Source organism: Opisthorchis viverrini (genome assembly GCF_000715545.1).
Source record: "Opisthorchis viverrini unplaced genomic scaffold opera_v5_1, whole genome shotgun sequence".
In the NCBI taxonomy this organism is placed as follows: Eukaryota; Metazoa; Platyhelminthes; class Trematoda; order Opisthorchiida; family Opisthorchiidae; genus Opisthorchis; species Opisthorchis viverrini.
The window spans coordinates 2,018,071-2,033,877 of NW_008751657.1; the positions used below are offsets into that span (position 1 = coordinate 2,018,071).

Below are 15,807 nucleotides of genomic sequence, written 5' to 3' on the forward strand. Positions count from 1 at the left end.
TTCCATTTATTCTATGTGTGCAACGTATGCACTACATACTGAAAATTCACCCCCCTAGGCGACGCACTAAGCCTTTCCTGACCTAACTGGGCCTGTTGGTTAAACATTTTACACTTAGTTGCCAAGCTGTGTACTCCTGCATCTTCGTCATTACCACCGTGCGCATAGCTTGGTAAAGTGGTCACTGAGGTATACGGTCTTTCCACATTTGAAATGTGACCTGATCAACATGTCCTATGGGACGTGGCTTGCTAATCTCACGTGAGCAAGCCGGTTCCAACGAAAATCACCAAGCGTACCCAGCAGTCGATGACCCGATATCCCCATGGCCACTTGACAAATTTGTGTGAGAGTATGTGGATCAGCTAGAACCCCAGTCAGTATTCACTCAATGATTTGATTGCGTTCTTTTGGAAAATACAGACCGAAACCAGCTCACCTCAACTCCTAGAGCAAGCAGTCAGTGACAAAAAGCAAGGTCGCGGTAACGTCACATCTTTGAAAGGTTTTTGACTTCGGGAGACCGCAATTAATTTGCAATGTTTGGACCTACGATGGGTGGCTTATTGAGGTTTTTCGTTGTACTTCATCTTTCAGCTCGAATCAGCTATTAGAGTGAGTAAGACCTAACGGGGTATACTGATGTTCGTCTAAGTGATCCATAGCAAAAAAAACAACAACCTTCACCCTGGCAGTTTTTGGAAGTGTTCCAAGTCTTGGAAACCAAAACTTGATAGCTTCAAGGATAGAAAAGATACGTAGGCACAGCAGGTAAACTGAGAGCACGCTGCGCACCATTATAAACCTATCCGAGATTCCATCCTCCTGAATGTGGTCTGTATGCAAAAAATGGAATGGAGATGAAGGGGACAAACTGAAGTCAGTTCTCTGGAAAGAATGTACTACTCTTCGTAAAAAAGGTACCGTTTGCGTTGTAACAGAGACTGCTCGCAAAGATGGGAACCCCTTCAGATAACCCTCCCAGAGGGAAATAGCCGCATACAGAGAAACAACGGTATCACAACTACACCAAGCCAAGGAACCCAGAACGGAAAATTGTTGAAATGAAAGGACATCGAATGCTGGTTGACTAGATAAACGATTCATTTGGAATCAAATCTGATAATTCAAAAAGACTACAGCAGTGCAAATAACCAAGTTCTAGCTACCACAAAAGAGTGCGAGGCTGACGGGTCCCAAATTGAGAATCAGATGGTGATGTGGTGGGGAAGAGAGTGGGTTTTGCACGTTTCTGGTGGTGTTTAGACGAGGAAGGTGATCCCTGGGATAGCGGTTGAGACGACTGAAAAGAGGATGTATAAATAAGCAATCAAGTTGGTAGTTTGGACAAATATAACGCGAGATGTTTCGAAAATATAGTTCTAGAGCATCGTAAACATAACCATCAAAACTTAACCCTAGTGATGGGAATCTCTACGATGAAAAACGTGAAGAGAACTCTGATGCAAAATGGGCTCGCTCTTTCAGACAGCCAAAGTAACCAGGAAAAATCCCCAAAATAAATGGAACACATCAAGCATCTCGCAGGATGCAACTGTTGGACTTCTTTAGTTCCGGACAAGGCAGACTAGACTCCGTTCCAACGTACCAAATAATTCTCGAATGAAAAATCACTTATCGCTTGCGATAGAAAATTGCACACGCATGTTTACGAATTACCCGTTCTGTATGATAAAAGGGATGAATACGCCTAGATACCCGTAGAGCGAAGAAAATAGTTTAAAGAACAATGCAATGAATGGACCAACGGAGCTCCTTACGCCATAAAAGTCAAACTATCGAAGAGCCTTTAATCCTCCGCAGCTCGCAAACAAAGCTGCATGGATAAACCTAGCTTTCCTGAAGGATATCTTTCAGCGTCCCATGTTGCAGAAATCGGGGGACATCACCAGCTATTCCTTTTCCAAATTTAAGGGATGAAGTGAGCGCTAGATCACATTTCAATTCCCAACTAACCAGCGGGTTATTGAAAACTATCGCTGGGGAGCAGTTTTTATCATAATACGTGTTGTGTGTAGATAACCGTACTGGATGTGAGAGCTTAGATCTAGAGAGCTTGCGCTGAATCTGTCAAACTGGATTCATGATAACCTACTAAGATGGGATCGACGCTACCGGGAACTATTTTATCGTTGACAAATACCTGTCACAATAGATAAATACACGTGAAATTGTCTAAAAACCTATCATCACAGGTAGAAAGAAACGGTTCCTTGATGTTTGCCAATTTCATAATATGACATAATTGCTTGTTATACAGAGTTACGAGCACAAAAAACTGCCAAGAGCAGGATGCATACAAAAGTGGTGGGCACCAAAACCAGCCCAGGCTGATACATCTGACGCTGAGTAGGACACCTAAGCTCAGGTCCTATAACGTCATGCCAACACGGTTATGAAGCCCAGAAATAGGAAATCGAAATGCATTCCGCAAGTAGTTTGTTTTGAAATATCAAGAAAGTATTTTTTGTCTCGACAAAACACATTACTCGTCAAAATTAGGATGCAACAGGTCTTCGCGTAAGGATGGATCGGAATCGCCAGCTTTCTGATAAGGAACCAAAGTGCTTCCAAAATAAATAAGCAAAACCTACTAAAAGAACCCCCTCAGATGGAACATATTAGCGATACAAAGATGTTCCTCCCTGGGTGGGTGATTAAAAGGAACCGCGTCGCAAATTTATGGAGGCTAAAATTACAGTCATGACCTAGGATTGCCTAGGAAACATATCACTCGGAAACCACAAAGCGGGCATACAGAGCTTTAGTCTACGATGTACGGTCTCAGAAGCTTATAATGCTGAATTCCATTGCGAGTAGCTTCCAGGCCGAGAAAAGTTCACTTTGGTCGGTTTCGTCCGCATATCCAAGTGAGGACAAGGTATAGGATGTGACAGATCAGGAAGAACCAGTACAACAGACAAACCAAGTAGTGAAAATTACGTCCAAATCACCTGTGTATAGAGCGGCCTGTTGAGGGAATCAGCTTCGAGGATCCTAATAATTATCACAAGGGGGTAGTCTCACGTTGCACCCAGGTCCAACAACGCCGACGGGTTTGAGATAATTGATCCGGATCGAAAGTGGCAAGATTCGATTCCTGCATTAATTGGTCCCTGATAGTCTCACGCACGAACAACTGATAACGATTCAACCAGTCCAACTCGGACTGAGTAAGCATCGACCTGATTATCAATTTTCTTTGAAATGGGACAACAGTGATGGGTGAGAAGGTAAGCCATTCGACGTCGGAAGCCGCGGTGGGCGGAACGGTGTATTGTACTGGAAGTGGTGCTGCGGGGACAACAACGACCACATTTTCCAACCGAATTCCAAACTGGTTTTCCAAATAGTAACCAGGTTCGATGGTTAGAACCTACAAGGAACAGGGTAAAATTGAGCATATAGTTCCGCTTACGTTCCGCAACAAATCGTAATCAAGTACTCCACTCCAGTTATGTCCTTGATGGTGATATTGAATCATCATCATCATCATCAACGACAGCATGACATCAGTGCTCAACACCAATGCTTCACTGCCGTACAGCCATGACTTATTTGAAAGCCTTATTGTAAAGAAAAGAATAAAGGTGGACGGGGAACGAACTTAGTGCTAGCTTAACACAATCATTCCGAGGTGCCTACACCTCCACACATTCACTCAGGCAATCTGGACAGAAACTGACAACAAGAACGCCACTGACATCGGTTGGCAGCCATATCTTGTAGTGTCTCCAACCAGGCACAGTGAGGATCACGCGGTCCCCATCCTGGAAGGCGAGTAGCAGCGACAGCACCCAAGCGTTTCGTGATCTCCTTCATACTCCCCTGCCAGGTCATGGGTTGGCCATTGATATTGGTGATATTGAATGGGAAACCCAGTGAAAACGGCTGTTCCTGCTTGTTAGATCAGGGGATAAGATCTAAAATAATCATACTAAGTGCCTAAAAAGCCTTTTCTCAGAAATACAAAATTTATTAGGTAAAAGGTGCTTATTGGAGCGTCGAAGTCCTAATTTTGGAATCTGATGTAGTTTCTGCGTACAATTTGTGAAACAAAATAGAAGCCCACCTCGGGCAAACAAAAGCTGCTTTAAGATGGTGGGAGGAATGGAAGCCAAATCCACCAGATAATCAACAACATAGAGTCTATTGGACTGAATAGAGAGTCGCTTTACGTGTCCTTTGTGCAGTATGTCCTACCAGTAAATTCCCGAAATCCACGCTGTAATCGAGATGTTGTCGAGTAAATAAGATCCTGCACCATTTTGAATTATAAGGCATTCGCCAACCGTACAAATAGTAAATGCTCGAGCCTGATTGCCATACATCCTTCAGAGGAATACGTGCCAGTAAAGAGTAGAAGGAGGAACGCGGCGAAAATGTCCCATTTCATTGGGACGCGCGGTCAAGATGTCCACATCTTAGAATAGCATCTGGGAACTACATCAGAGTAAGACCACCAGTGGGGTTTACTCAGCGTCCTTTGCAAACCTCAGACATAATAGCCAAGCACACATGTTAGCTGGGCGGTCCAGCTAGTAACTGACGGCATTGACGCAACTAGGATCGGTTAAGTACTATCAATTGTAGGGTTTCCAACCACGTGGACGCCAGCGAGGAAGGCGCAAAAGTTTCACGGAGGCCACTCTGACTTTCATTTCAAGCAGTTGTAGTATGACCTGTCCTGATCAATGAGTCACTTAAGTGCGCTTCGGCTACAAGTCTCACGGAGAATTCATAAAAATCGTTCAGCTGTAACACCATTTCTGAGCCTAGCTGCCATGCCACCCGAAGGAAACACGAGGGCTGAGGCACTGTCAGGTTACCCAAGCCTAGCCAGGAGCAGTCGAGGTGGAAAGGTCGGGTTGGAACCACTGACCGTCCTGTTGGTAAACTCACTCTAACCCAACAAGAAAATTCAGTTTGTTCTCCGCCTCCGGTATTTTTATTTGGTCGGAGTGTAAAGAAATAAGTGTATGGGTATGATTGTTCCATCCGGTGGACAGAGATACGACTAAAAACCGCGGGAAGGGTCAGAGCATCCGTGATATTATGCCGAGGCTCACATGTCAGCGGGTGTGACAACAGTGTGAATCAACCGAAAAGTGAATGGACGCATCAGGGTTAACAATTTTGCATTACATCCGCAATTCGGCCAGTGGTCGAAGCGTACTGTCTGCTTGAGACTTGACTAATCGTGAGCTGCAAGTAGCTCATCGTAATCTACCATTGACCCTTAAGGTTTATTGCGTAACAACTCAAAAAAAGCGTATGTGTTAAGACAGCTCCCTGATCGGGAATACTATGCAATGCTTTTCTGTTTCGCTAGCCAATTTGACATTATGAAGGGCGTACGTAGAGCGCAACGATACGACGAATTTCCCTGACTGGAGCTTCGTGGGTAGCCAAAGAGGAACCAGCCACGTGACTCTGGTCGCTCAACCAGAGACCACAGCTGATAAATTTTCCTTAAATCACATATCAGATGCGTGGATTTCAAACCCCAGCATGGTCAAGGATATTCACTGCTGATGAGCTCTAAGAGCGAAGCTCGAGCTCAGTGCTTCTCCCTTTGGTGTGGACTCATCAGAATAGTTACGCCAACACAGGAGGACGACTGTTCAAACGAGAGTGATGTGAATGTGAATTAATGAATCATAAACCAAAGCGCTCTTTGATGGTCAGGGGAACTGGGGAACAATTCACGCTGTAGGAAGGAACATCACATGGACACACGGTAACTGCGGTTGAGTTCGTAGTCCTCAGTTATGACTACAGTGAATTAGAAGGGTAAAGCTGTTATAGTTAAGCAAAGTTTTAATACGGGATATGATGAAACTGCCCTTCTGGAGAAAAAGTTCCATTTGGGAGTCACTGCACTGATCTGTTCCCTCAGGCGAACATCGCAGAGGGAAACTACTGCACTTTCGCCTAACTATGCGGAATTCTTGGTTGTAGGTGAATGTTCGCTTCTAAGTGGTCCGTTACTTGGAGGGAAGAAAGGGTGCCTGGGTAAGTCAATTGTAGGAAGCAACCTAAGGGAAACAGACATGAAACAATGGTCTGGAAGTTAGATAACAGTCTCTGGAGAGTTCGAAGGATATTACAAATAATCTGGGACGAAACTGTATTCAGAAAGAAATTCCGTGCAAGAGGAGAGACAAATCGCAGGTGAATTAGGAAGCAGTAAGCCTTTGAACCGGAACTTCGATAAGCGCAGTAAACTCAAACGGCTGAACACACTGATCCGGGAAGACACTGTATCAAATAGCTCGCGTGACAGAATTAGACAATAAAATAACACAGGAGAATTAAGCTATTTCAGTGGGACAGAGAACACAAACAGGTGAGGGGTGAGTAAAGCTCAAGTAAAAAAGTGCACTCACCATGTCTTTCTGGATACCGGGTTCAGTGACTCCTAGGCGGGCCCAACTCCCCATGCGACTACCAGATAAACCAACTGGTCCTTCGTGAACACACAGGAATGCACCAACTCCATGTCCTGTTCCGTGAGCAAAGTTATTACGATAATTCCAGAGTTCACGGCGAGCCAAAACATCCAAGCTGGTTCCAGGCGTATTGGTTGGAAAGATCTGGGAATACAAGACGAAATAAAGTCAAACTCAAGAAAACCAGGGTCAAAATTAAAACGCCTTCCAAAATAGGTGACTAAATCGTCCGCGGTCGATTGGTCTGGAATTCCACTTAGGTCCACCTGAAGATAGGTGTGGATCTACATGCCGATAAAGATACATGCCCATTCTCTAGAGCACGAAAAGCGAAAACTTAAATTTTATTGAACTACGATGGATTGAAGCTGGGTACACCGTAATTTGTATATAGTTTACAGACCTCACCAGTTCCGTTGTAGTACAGTGCAGAGCCTCAAAAGACCCCCCAAAGTGCTGCGTTATCGGTTTGGAAACGAGCAGATAAAAAGGGCCCCTTTTACAGGTCTGCAACAAGCGCCGAAAGTTGCGGACGTTAGACAATATTTCCGAAACACCCATGTTATCGACAGTATTCACGTGGTCTATCGCATTCTCTGGGTGCAGGAAAGAGGTAAACATGAAGAGCAAGACTTGCATTTATTAATTCATCGCCCGACTTACCTTATTTTGCATTTCACAATGCGTGCTCGACCAATGGAGTCTTAGGGTACGCTAACTAGACAGGATAACTAAGTAACACCGAGCAAAGACCTTGGAGGTTTGAACCATTTTCAGCCACTTACAGACTCAAAACACAATTGGGGAATTTTTCGTTGTCGAGCGGTCCGTCAAAAACAAACACGTATCAAATTCACCCAGTCTGGTGTTGAGCATTTGAGCCCACAATCTGCCCCGGATCTACACCATTCAAACTTCAAAACTAACCACGAACAGGACTAACAATAAACACTGTGAACATGCATTAGCTCCCAAATTACTCTTGTGCCTCAAGTTTCACGCTAGAGAATTTTAATGGTTTCGTGAGAATTCCTGGGTTGATCGCTCCAAACAACGCGCACTTTTTTAGTGAAGCAGGCTTGAAGCGATGGAATCCAATCCCTATTCGGTGGGGTGATAGGAAATTAGACCAGTGTGTCCTCATCATATTACACAGTAATGAAATAGATCACCGATCGAGAGGTGGGTCGTGGCGCGTTACACAGACAGTGATGCACATTCACAAAAGAGTGATGTAAATCGATAACACCAGTTTGAGGGAAAAGTCCGGACCCACTGGACCAGATCCCAATATCGCGGAATTTACTAATAGGAAATATACTTACGACCTAAGACTCGGATGGCATGTTTGTGACATGCGCGCATTCCAAATCGGCTTACGAATATGATGCGGAGACATTTGTATAAAACGTACACGCGTGTTTAGCTTTTGACGAACTGCGTAGAGATGGTGTGGTGTCAGTGTATAGACAGGATAACCGTTTGGATGTTATCCTACTGGTTAGCCGTGTAGTTTAAAATTCCTGTATTCAACAAGGTTTAGCTGGACGCATTGCAGTAAACATAAATCTCTCGAAAGATCCTTTAACAAATTCCGATACCAAATGTCCAAGGGACACTGTGGTATTACTAGAATATCACAATGCTCGTTGTCACCGGCTTCACAATGGTCGCAAAAGCCGTGGTAGGTTCTAACGACTGTAAGTCACAAATTCGATGGAAAACACCGATTGTTAAATGTACTACGGAAGAATACCACTCTTCGCTGTGCTTCGTACTCTGAGATATGCGTGGCAGAACTCGACTACTGCTGACTACCAAAAACGGATTCATGGAATCATTTAAACATGCTAAGACCGAGCTAAGGTTGATCAGTCTACACTCCCAGATTGGGGTCACTTTTGTCGAATTTCGGGCACACTATTCATTACGCATCTTAGACAGACGGATATGGCAAGGCCTTTAATAATAAGAGATAAATGTTGAGCGCTACGCAGCCTAGAATAGCCGAATGCCACGACGATGTTCGCAAAGCCTTCAAGGATTTGGTGAGTTCGTGTATAAATACAGCCAATGCCATCTCACTTTACACGATATTACAAATCAGTGTACGCTGTGAAATGGGAGACTTGGTATCCCAAGTCTGAGTGCAACAATCCCGATGCAGCGGAAAACGCGTATGGAAAAGCTCCTTTCTACTCAGTGCCGAGTACTACGCAATGTGGTCGACGATTCCGCATTCGGCAAAATTGTTCGGGATCTCAGCCTTCCGATCCGAGTCCATGGAGCATGCGTAAACACCAAGGAGGAGCTGGTAGCTGCTTGGGGTGAAAGTCTGCACAACAGCGCTGACGGTCGCGGTTTACGAGAGTTGGTCACTTCGCCTCTCTCGAATCGATGGCTCGTATTCCCAAAACGAGTGTTTCCACGGATATTTATCCGCGGTATCCAGCTCCGATGCAACCTGCTTAGGACGAGAGTTAGAAGCGCTCGGCATGGTCATGGTGGCCAGACGATCTTATGTCGTGGAAACCGTGGCCAACCGGAGAGTTTGGTGCATATTTTGCAATCCTGCTGGATTACGCATGATGCTAGATGTGCTCGTCATAATCGGGTTGCAATGGAACTTGCAAAACGTCTCCGTCGACTGGGGTACACCGTCTTCGAGGAGTTGAGAGCCCCTACTTCTACGTCGTTCATCAAACCTGACCTAATCGCTGTTCGAGATCGCCGTGCAACTGTAATAGACGTCAGCATAGTCTCGGATGGGCGTGGAGTGATAGTGTGGAATGAGAAGAAGCAGAAGTATGGTGCTGATGAACATTCCCTCGCCATAATCTCAGCCCTACATGCCATCGGTTGTGATATCGACTTTTTGGTTCACCAACCGGTGATCATCTCCTATCGAGGGATCTGCTTTCCTCAATCCGCTAAGGCTGTTATTGGACTGGGACTTCCTAAGGTCGCAGTCAGTGACTTGTGTTTGCTTGCCATTGTGGGCTCCCTGCGTACTTATGACACTTTTATGCGTGGCACATGGAGCTGAAGGTACATTTTTGCCATTTAATCTCACCCCAGACCCAGTATGACGGTCACTTTGTGCCTGATGTGCGAGTCTTGACTGTGCTAGCGCATACTGCGCCTTGAAGAGCATTCACCATTGTTTGTCCTTTCTTTGGTTGTTAGTCTTTAGACGCCTGTTCCCATACCAAAATCTTTACATACTTTGGGATTCACCTCATCAGACTGGCACTGTCCTTGGCATGATTTCGAATGAGACGTTTCTCTCTTTTCTCCCATATTCTCCTGTTACTCTTTCGCATTCATCGCTTGCACTCACTTTTTATGTTTGTGACCATGCTCTTCAAAAATAAATGATAATAATGGTGAGCTGAAGACTTGTTGCACATGTAAAACCCAAACACAGGATTGGATGCATACCTGACTGGCGACAGCAATGTGAGCTTTCAGCACTAGAGTATAGCACGACTGTTGTTCGACCGTTGGCTCATGCAAGTGTACGGATCGCGTTACGTCGGTTGTTCCAGAAAGGTACTGCGCTCCCGAATCGACCAGGTAGAACGTAGATGGGCTAATAGGCGCGTCTTTGCCGGGAATGGGACGGTAGTGAATGATGGCACCATTGGCGTCTGTAATTAAAACAAAGTAAAGGGTGTAGAAGGTAGGTTTTATGAATCCAACGTGGTTTCGGTTTAATTACACCAATCATGGAGGAACTGGTCATATACACTCAAACCACCAGGCTCAGACACGACCTCGAATGCCGATAATTCCGGAGAGCTGTAGTACATTTTGGGTTGATGGTGAAAAAGCATTGGGCTGGTACGTTATTACTCGGCAATGAATACTAGTTGGCATACCCCCTAAAATTCACCTGATTTAAACCGTGTATCTCAAGAATGCAGATGCGATCGCTATTGCGAGGTGGCCTTGTTCATTCACAGAAATAAACAGTCCAACACGTAGACTCGGTTCACAGGAATACAACAGCTACTGAGATAACCGACTTTGATAGTCAGGCTTTCAGAAGTCGAACCTAAGCCACAATCAATCTAAACGCATACTATAGTCGGACGAAAGGGATGAACAAGGGTACGTATTCGTCTGGCACAAGCGTGAAGCGGGCTAACGAGTGGAAACCTCAGAGTAGCATTCTATTCAATTACGAGTAACTGCAACTGGGAAGTAAAAAGTCTGCTGGGAGTGCAAAAGATTCCGTGGAGAGGCCTTACAGGTGTTTGGAACTAAGACTTCACACCAAACTACACATTCGAGTCACGAGATGCGAAAACCACCAGAGTGGGCCTGGGGTTGCTCTTCCTATAAGTGTTTTCAAGTGAATGTGTCAAAGGTAGATGGATTTTAGAGAAGGCTACTGTGAAAATCACGCATTTGAGTAAGAGAAAGAATCGAATATCGATCGATCTAAATGTGTTGGTGACAAGCAATTACGCAATGTTCAAATCACGCTACGCGTGGACGAGAGGACGCAAGATGTTGCTTTCAACTTGATTGAGTGAACTCAAAATAAGTGGTTAGCATACATTCGGAATAAAAGTTTTACCGGTTACCTGCTCCAGAAATAGTAGTGAAACTGAGGCTCACGAAGGATGGCGCTTGTGAGCGTAGTTCGTCGAGATAGCCAGCCACAGAAGACTCAGTCAAACTGACTGGTGCTGGCAAAGAAGGTGACCCGGCGGGTTCACATACATCACCCTTCATCGGTACTCGCTCTGTATGATTCAATGTGCGGTTTCGCTCGGCAACTTCGTCCATCCAGGCAAGAAAGTCACATAGAATAAGAGCATCCATCGCATGTGCACTACGAATCCCCTCTAATTCGGTGGGAAGTTTTGTTGCTTTCATCTGCGCTATGGGTGAGATGGCCATTAGTCTCTGTGACTCTGGGACACAAGAAACCATCGCATAACTTGCGTTGTAATCAAACCAAACACGAGGATGTGTTTTCGGGAGTTGAGCCACTTGGTTTTCCAGGTGTTCAAAGAACTCAGCGTATGGATGAATGAATACCTACGGCACAGTGGAAATTTGAAAAAAACTGCCAGGATGAGGGAAATCACAAAAAAAGGCGCCAAGGAAAACCGATTTTATCAGAAACCTTGGATACTCTCTAAAGTCATGCGCCACAATGAAGTGCAAATGATTCTTTTAAGTACAGTCTCGTAACCATAATGGGGAGAAAACACCAGACGTAACCACAGAAAAGAGCCTTGTCAAGTGACTAACGTTGGGAAAAACGGCCGCCCTCATCCACAACGGACCTACTTAGGAAAGGACAAACTGTCTTTTCCAGAAGGGTGTAACAACCAGTTTTGAGTTTGTTGAATACATGTTCGGAAAAAGGAGGATAAATGTGGTAACACAGACCAAAGAGGCACTGTTAGACCTGGGTTCGACTCCCAATAGAGCCCGAAATAATCACTTGTCGTTTGAAGCATCAGGCGACTGTCATAGACAACTCAAACGCGAACAATTCACCTTTGAGACGGCCCCATTCAAATGTGCCTAGTGTGAGTCAATGGCGCTGCGACCGAACGCGTGGATGGAGTTCGAGGGCTAGTGGAGCATAGGAACTACAGATGGGCCTCAACAGAAGCAAAAATAGTTTGGTGGTGCTTTTAATTTGGAGTGGGTCGATTTGAGTAATCGCATCAGGTTAGGAATGTCAGAGAACCAAGATATAGTGTCATTAATCTCACAAGCTTGGATGTGGTTCAGCAAACGGCTTTAGCATTGACCATGAAGGGAGTCTGAGTATTTCTAGGTTTGATGTAGATTATTGGCGTATCCTAGCGTGAAAATTTCCGTCAAAAAGGATTCGTATTACAAATAGACTGTCGCTATTTGGATTCACGAAAAATAATCTGTCCGACCGTGGATTCTGGTTGGTAACACCCTGGAGAATTGTCAGCTCAGGCGAACTTACCGACTGTTGTCTAGGCGGCTGTCGGCCTTTTTGTATAGCTTGGCGTTTAATCACCGATAGAGGATGCATCATCAGTGCACACAACCGCAAACTGCTCACTACTATTAGGTTATCACCAGCTGAAGATGATCTACGACTGGATAGATCCAGAAGATATGAACTGCATTTCCCAGCACCTTAGGGCATCTCTTGTGTTCATGTGACCCGTTCTAAATAGTCGAAAATGGAAAACTTAAAATCAGAGCAGCCATCGGTCTAGGGTGTCAGGGATTCCTGTTGCGTCCTAATGTTTGCACTGCGACATACGGCAACTATCAGTAACTCACTTATTTGTGTGAGACGATTATCACATAAACACTCTGTAATAGTCAATAAGGTAAAGTAAACATCAAAACATTTCTATCAACCTAAGACAGTGTATCTAAAAACAAAGGAAACAAAACTAGGGTCAACACACCGAATGAATGCTTTGACGTCACCGCGTAAAGATGCAAACCTATGATGTTCTGTCCGGTCGTCTCCTAACTACAGTAGAGAGTGAGAAAAATAGCACTATATTCGTTTAACTGTAAGTGCTGTAGCCACTTAAATCACGTGAGCCTGGTAGCTCGAAGAATTGATAGGGTTTATTGAACACACCGGACAAATAACAGTTAGACATTGCATGAAACAGATCAACAATTTTACTACTTGGATGAATTCACCTACCATTAGATGAATCAGTGCAGATAAGCATGGATAGCTGTTTACGTAGTACACTTTGTTGGTTGGGAAGTGTTCTGGAGTGGCTTATGGGGTGGCCTTAGTCACCGAATTTCAACCAGCCTCTATAAAGGAAACTAATCACAAAGTTGCTGAAAACCCTTAGACAGCTCACGATTGGTTTCGCTCTTCTTGGGACTCATCAAGCAGACGCAGCCCCCGAGTTTCCGTCAACCTCATGCTCTAGTTGAACTTAAACTGGACGGATCTCGACGAATACACTCATTTGCATATCAACTGGGTTTCGACGAGGGACCTAACTTAATCTCAATATGAGAATGATATTTGCACTCATTTGTTTTTTTTTGCGAAACGGGTCAAGTGCACACAAAGCAAATAAACAAGGTATGGAAACTTCACACGTTACCGATAACAAAGAGACCGCGGTTGTTCGTTGCTGATCACCAGTAACTAGGGGTTCGTGAAATATCGTGCACAATGAAATCTGATAAAACTTCTTGCGGGTGGGGGGGAGGCAAAGGATTTTTAATTGGCCGGATAGATCAGCGAGAAATACCAAATATCTGCTGGGTCTCCCGGTCAGGTTTTACTAATTCACATCCAGCGTATCAAGTGGGACAGAATAGATCCAGTCACTCCCCGCCTGAGTCAGGATATCTATCATTCTTCGGTGGAGAATGAAACATTGTTATTTGGTCATACGTTACCTGTATTGTATTCAAGATGCGTTGTCCAGATTCTGGCTCATCTGTACGGAGCGCATTAGGTACGGAATAGTGGCGCTGTCTGTCCCAAAATGCGGATGAATGGGAAGCCTCCTATTCCCTATTTCGCGATGTTCTGCACTACAAGATATTACGAAAATAAGCGTTGAAGATTTTTCAGCAAACATCTTCATCATCAATGACGGCAACATCAGTGTTGATAGTGGCGCTGTCCCAAAATGCGGATGAATGGGAAGCCTCCTATTCCCTATTTCGCGATGTTCTGCACTACAAGATATTACGAAAATAAATAAGCGAGATTTTTCAGCAAACATCTTCATCATCAATGACGGCAACATCAGTGTTGGCACTGATGCTTCACTGCCGTACAACCATAAAGTTCGTTTAGTTATATATATATATATAACTAAACGAACTTTATGGTTGTACGGCAGTGAAGCATCAGTGCCAACACTGATGTTGCCGTCATTGATGATGAAGATGTTTGCTGAAAAATCTTCAACGCTTATTTTCGTAATATCTTGTAGTGCAGAACATCGCGAAATAGGGAATAGGAGGCTTCCCATTCATCCGCATTTTGGGACAGACAGCGCCACTATTCCGTACCTAATGCGCTCCGTACAGATGAGCCAGAATCTGGACAACGCATCTTGAATACAATACAGGTAACGTATGACCAAATAACAATGTTTCATTCTCCACCGAAGAATGATAGATATCCTGACTCAGGCGGGGAGTGACTGGATCTATTCTGTCCCACTTGATACGCTGGATGTGAATTAGTAAAACCTGACCGGGAGACCCAGCAGATATTTGGTATTTCTCGCTGATCTATCCGGCCAATTAAAAATCCTTTGCCTCCCCCCCACCCGCAAGAAGTTTTATCAGATTTCATTGTGCACGATATTTCACGAACCCCTAGTTACTGGTGATCAGCAACGAACAACCGCGGTCTCTTTGTTATCGGTAACGTGTGAAGTTTCCATACCTTGTTTATTTGCTTTGTGTGCACTTGACCCGTTTCGCAAAAAAAAACAAATGAGTGCAAATATCATTCTCATATTGAGATTAAGTTAGGTCCCTCGTCGAAACCCAGTTGATATGCAAATGAGTGTATTCGTCGAGATCCGTCCAGTTTAAGTTCAACTAGAGCATGAGGTTGACGGAAACTCGGGGGCTGCGTCTGCTTGATGAGTCCCAAGAAGAGCGAAACCAATCGTGAGCTGTCTAAGGGTTTTCAGCAACTTTGTGATTAGTTTCCTTTATAGAGGCTGGTTGAAATTCGGTGACTAAGGCCACCCCATAAGCCACTCCAGAACACTTCCCAACCAACAAAGTGTACTACGTAAACAGCTATCCATGCTTATCTGCACTGATTCATCTAATGGTAGGTGAATTCATCCAAGTAGTAAAATTGTTGATCTGTTTCATGCAATGTCTAACTGTTATTTGTCCGGTGTGTTCAATAAACCCTATCAATTCTTCGAGCTACCAGGCTCACGTGATTTAAGTGGCTACAGCACTTACAGTTAAACGAATATAGTGCTATTTTTCTCACTCTCTACTGTAGTTAGGAGACGACCGGACAGAACATCATAGGTTTGCATCTTTACGCGGTGACGTCAAAGCATTCATTCGGTGTGTTGACCCTAGTTTTGTTTCCTTTGTTTTTAGATACACTGTCTTAGGTTGATAGAAATGTTTTGATGTTTACTTTACCTTATTGACTATTACAGAGTGTTTATGTGATAATCGTCTCACACAAATAAGTGAGTTACTGATAGTTGCCGTATGTCGCAGTGCAAACATTAGGACGCAACAGGAATCCCTGACACCCTAGACCGATGGCTGCTCTGATTTTAAGTTTTCCATTTTCGACTATTTAGAACGGGTCACATGAACACAAGAGATGCCCTAA

At 44.4% G+C, this 15,807-nt stretch overlaps 1 protein-coding gene across 1 annotated transcript in view; it reads right to left on the reverse strand.

The window, feature by feature from the left end:
• Positions 1-855: 855 nt before the first annotated feature.
• The window catches only part of T265_00029 (hypothetical protein), a gene marked incomplete at both ends in the record, with an annotated part of 26,350 nt that continues 11,398 nt past the window's right edge, over positions 856-15,807 (reverse strand). The window contains 7 exon segments of the mRNA XM_009163686.1: positions 856-1,303; positions 3,033-3,397; positions 6,411-6,617; positions 8,704-8,821; positions 8,840-8,937; positions 9,915-10,123; positions 11,066-11,525. Coding sequence (XP_009161950.1) covers positions 1,162-1,303; positions 3,033-3,397; positions 6,411-6,617; positions 8,704-8,821; positions 8,840-8,937; positions 9,915-10,123; positions 11,066-11,525 — 1,599 coding nt within the window.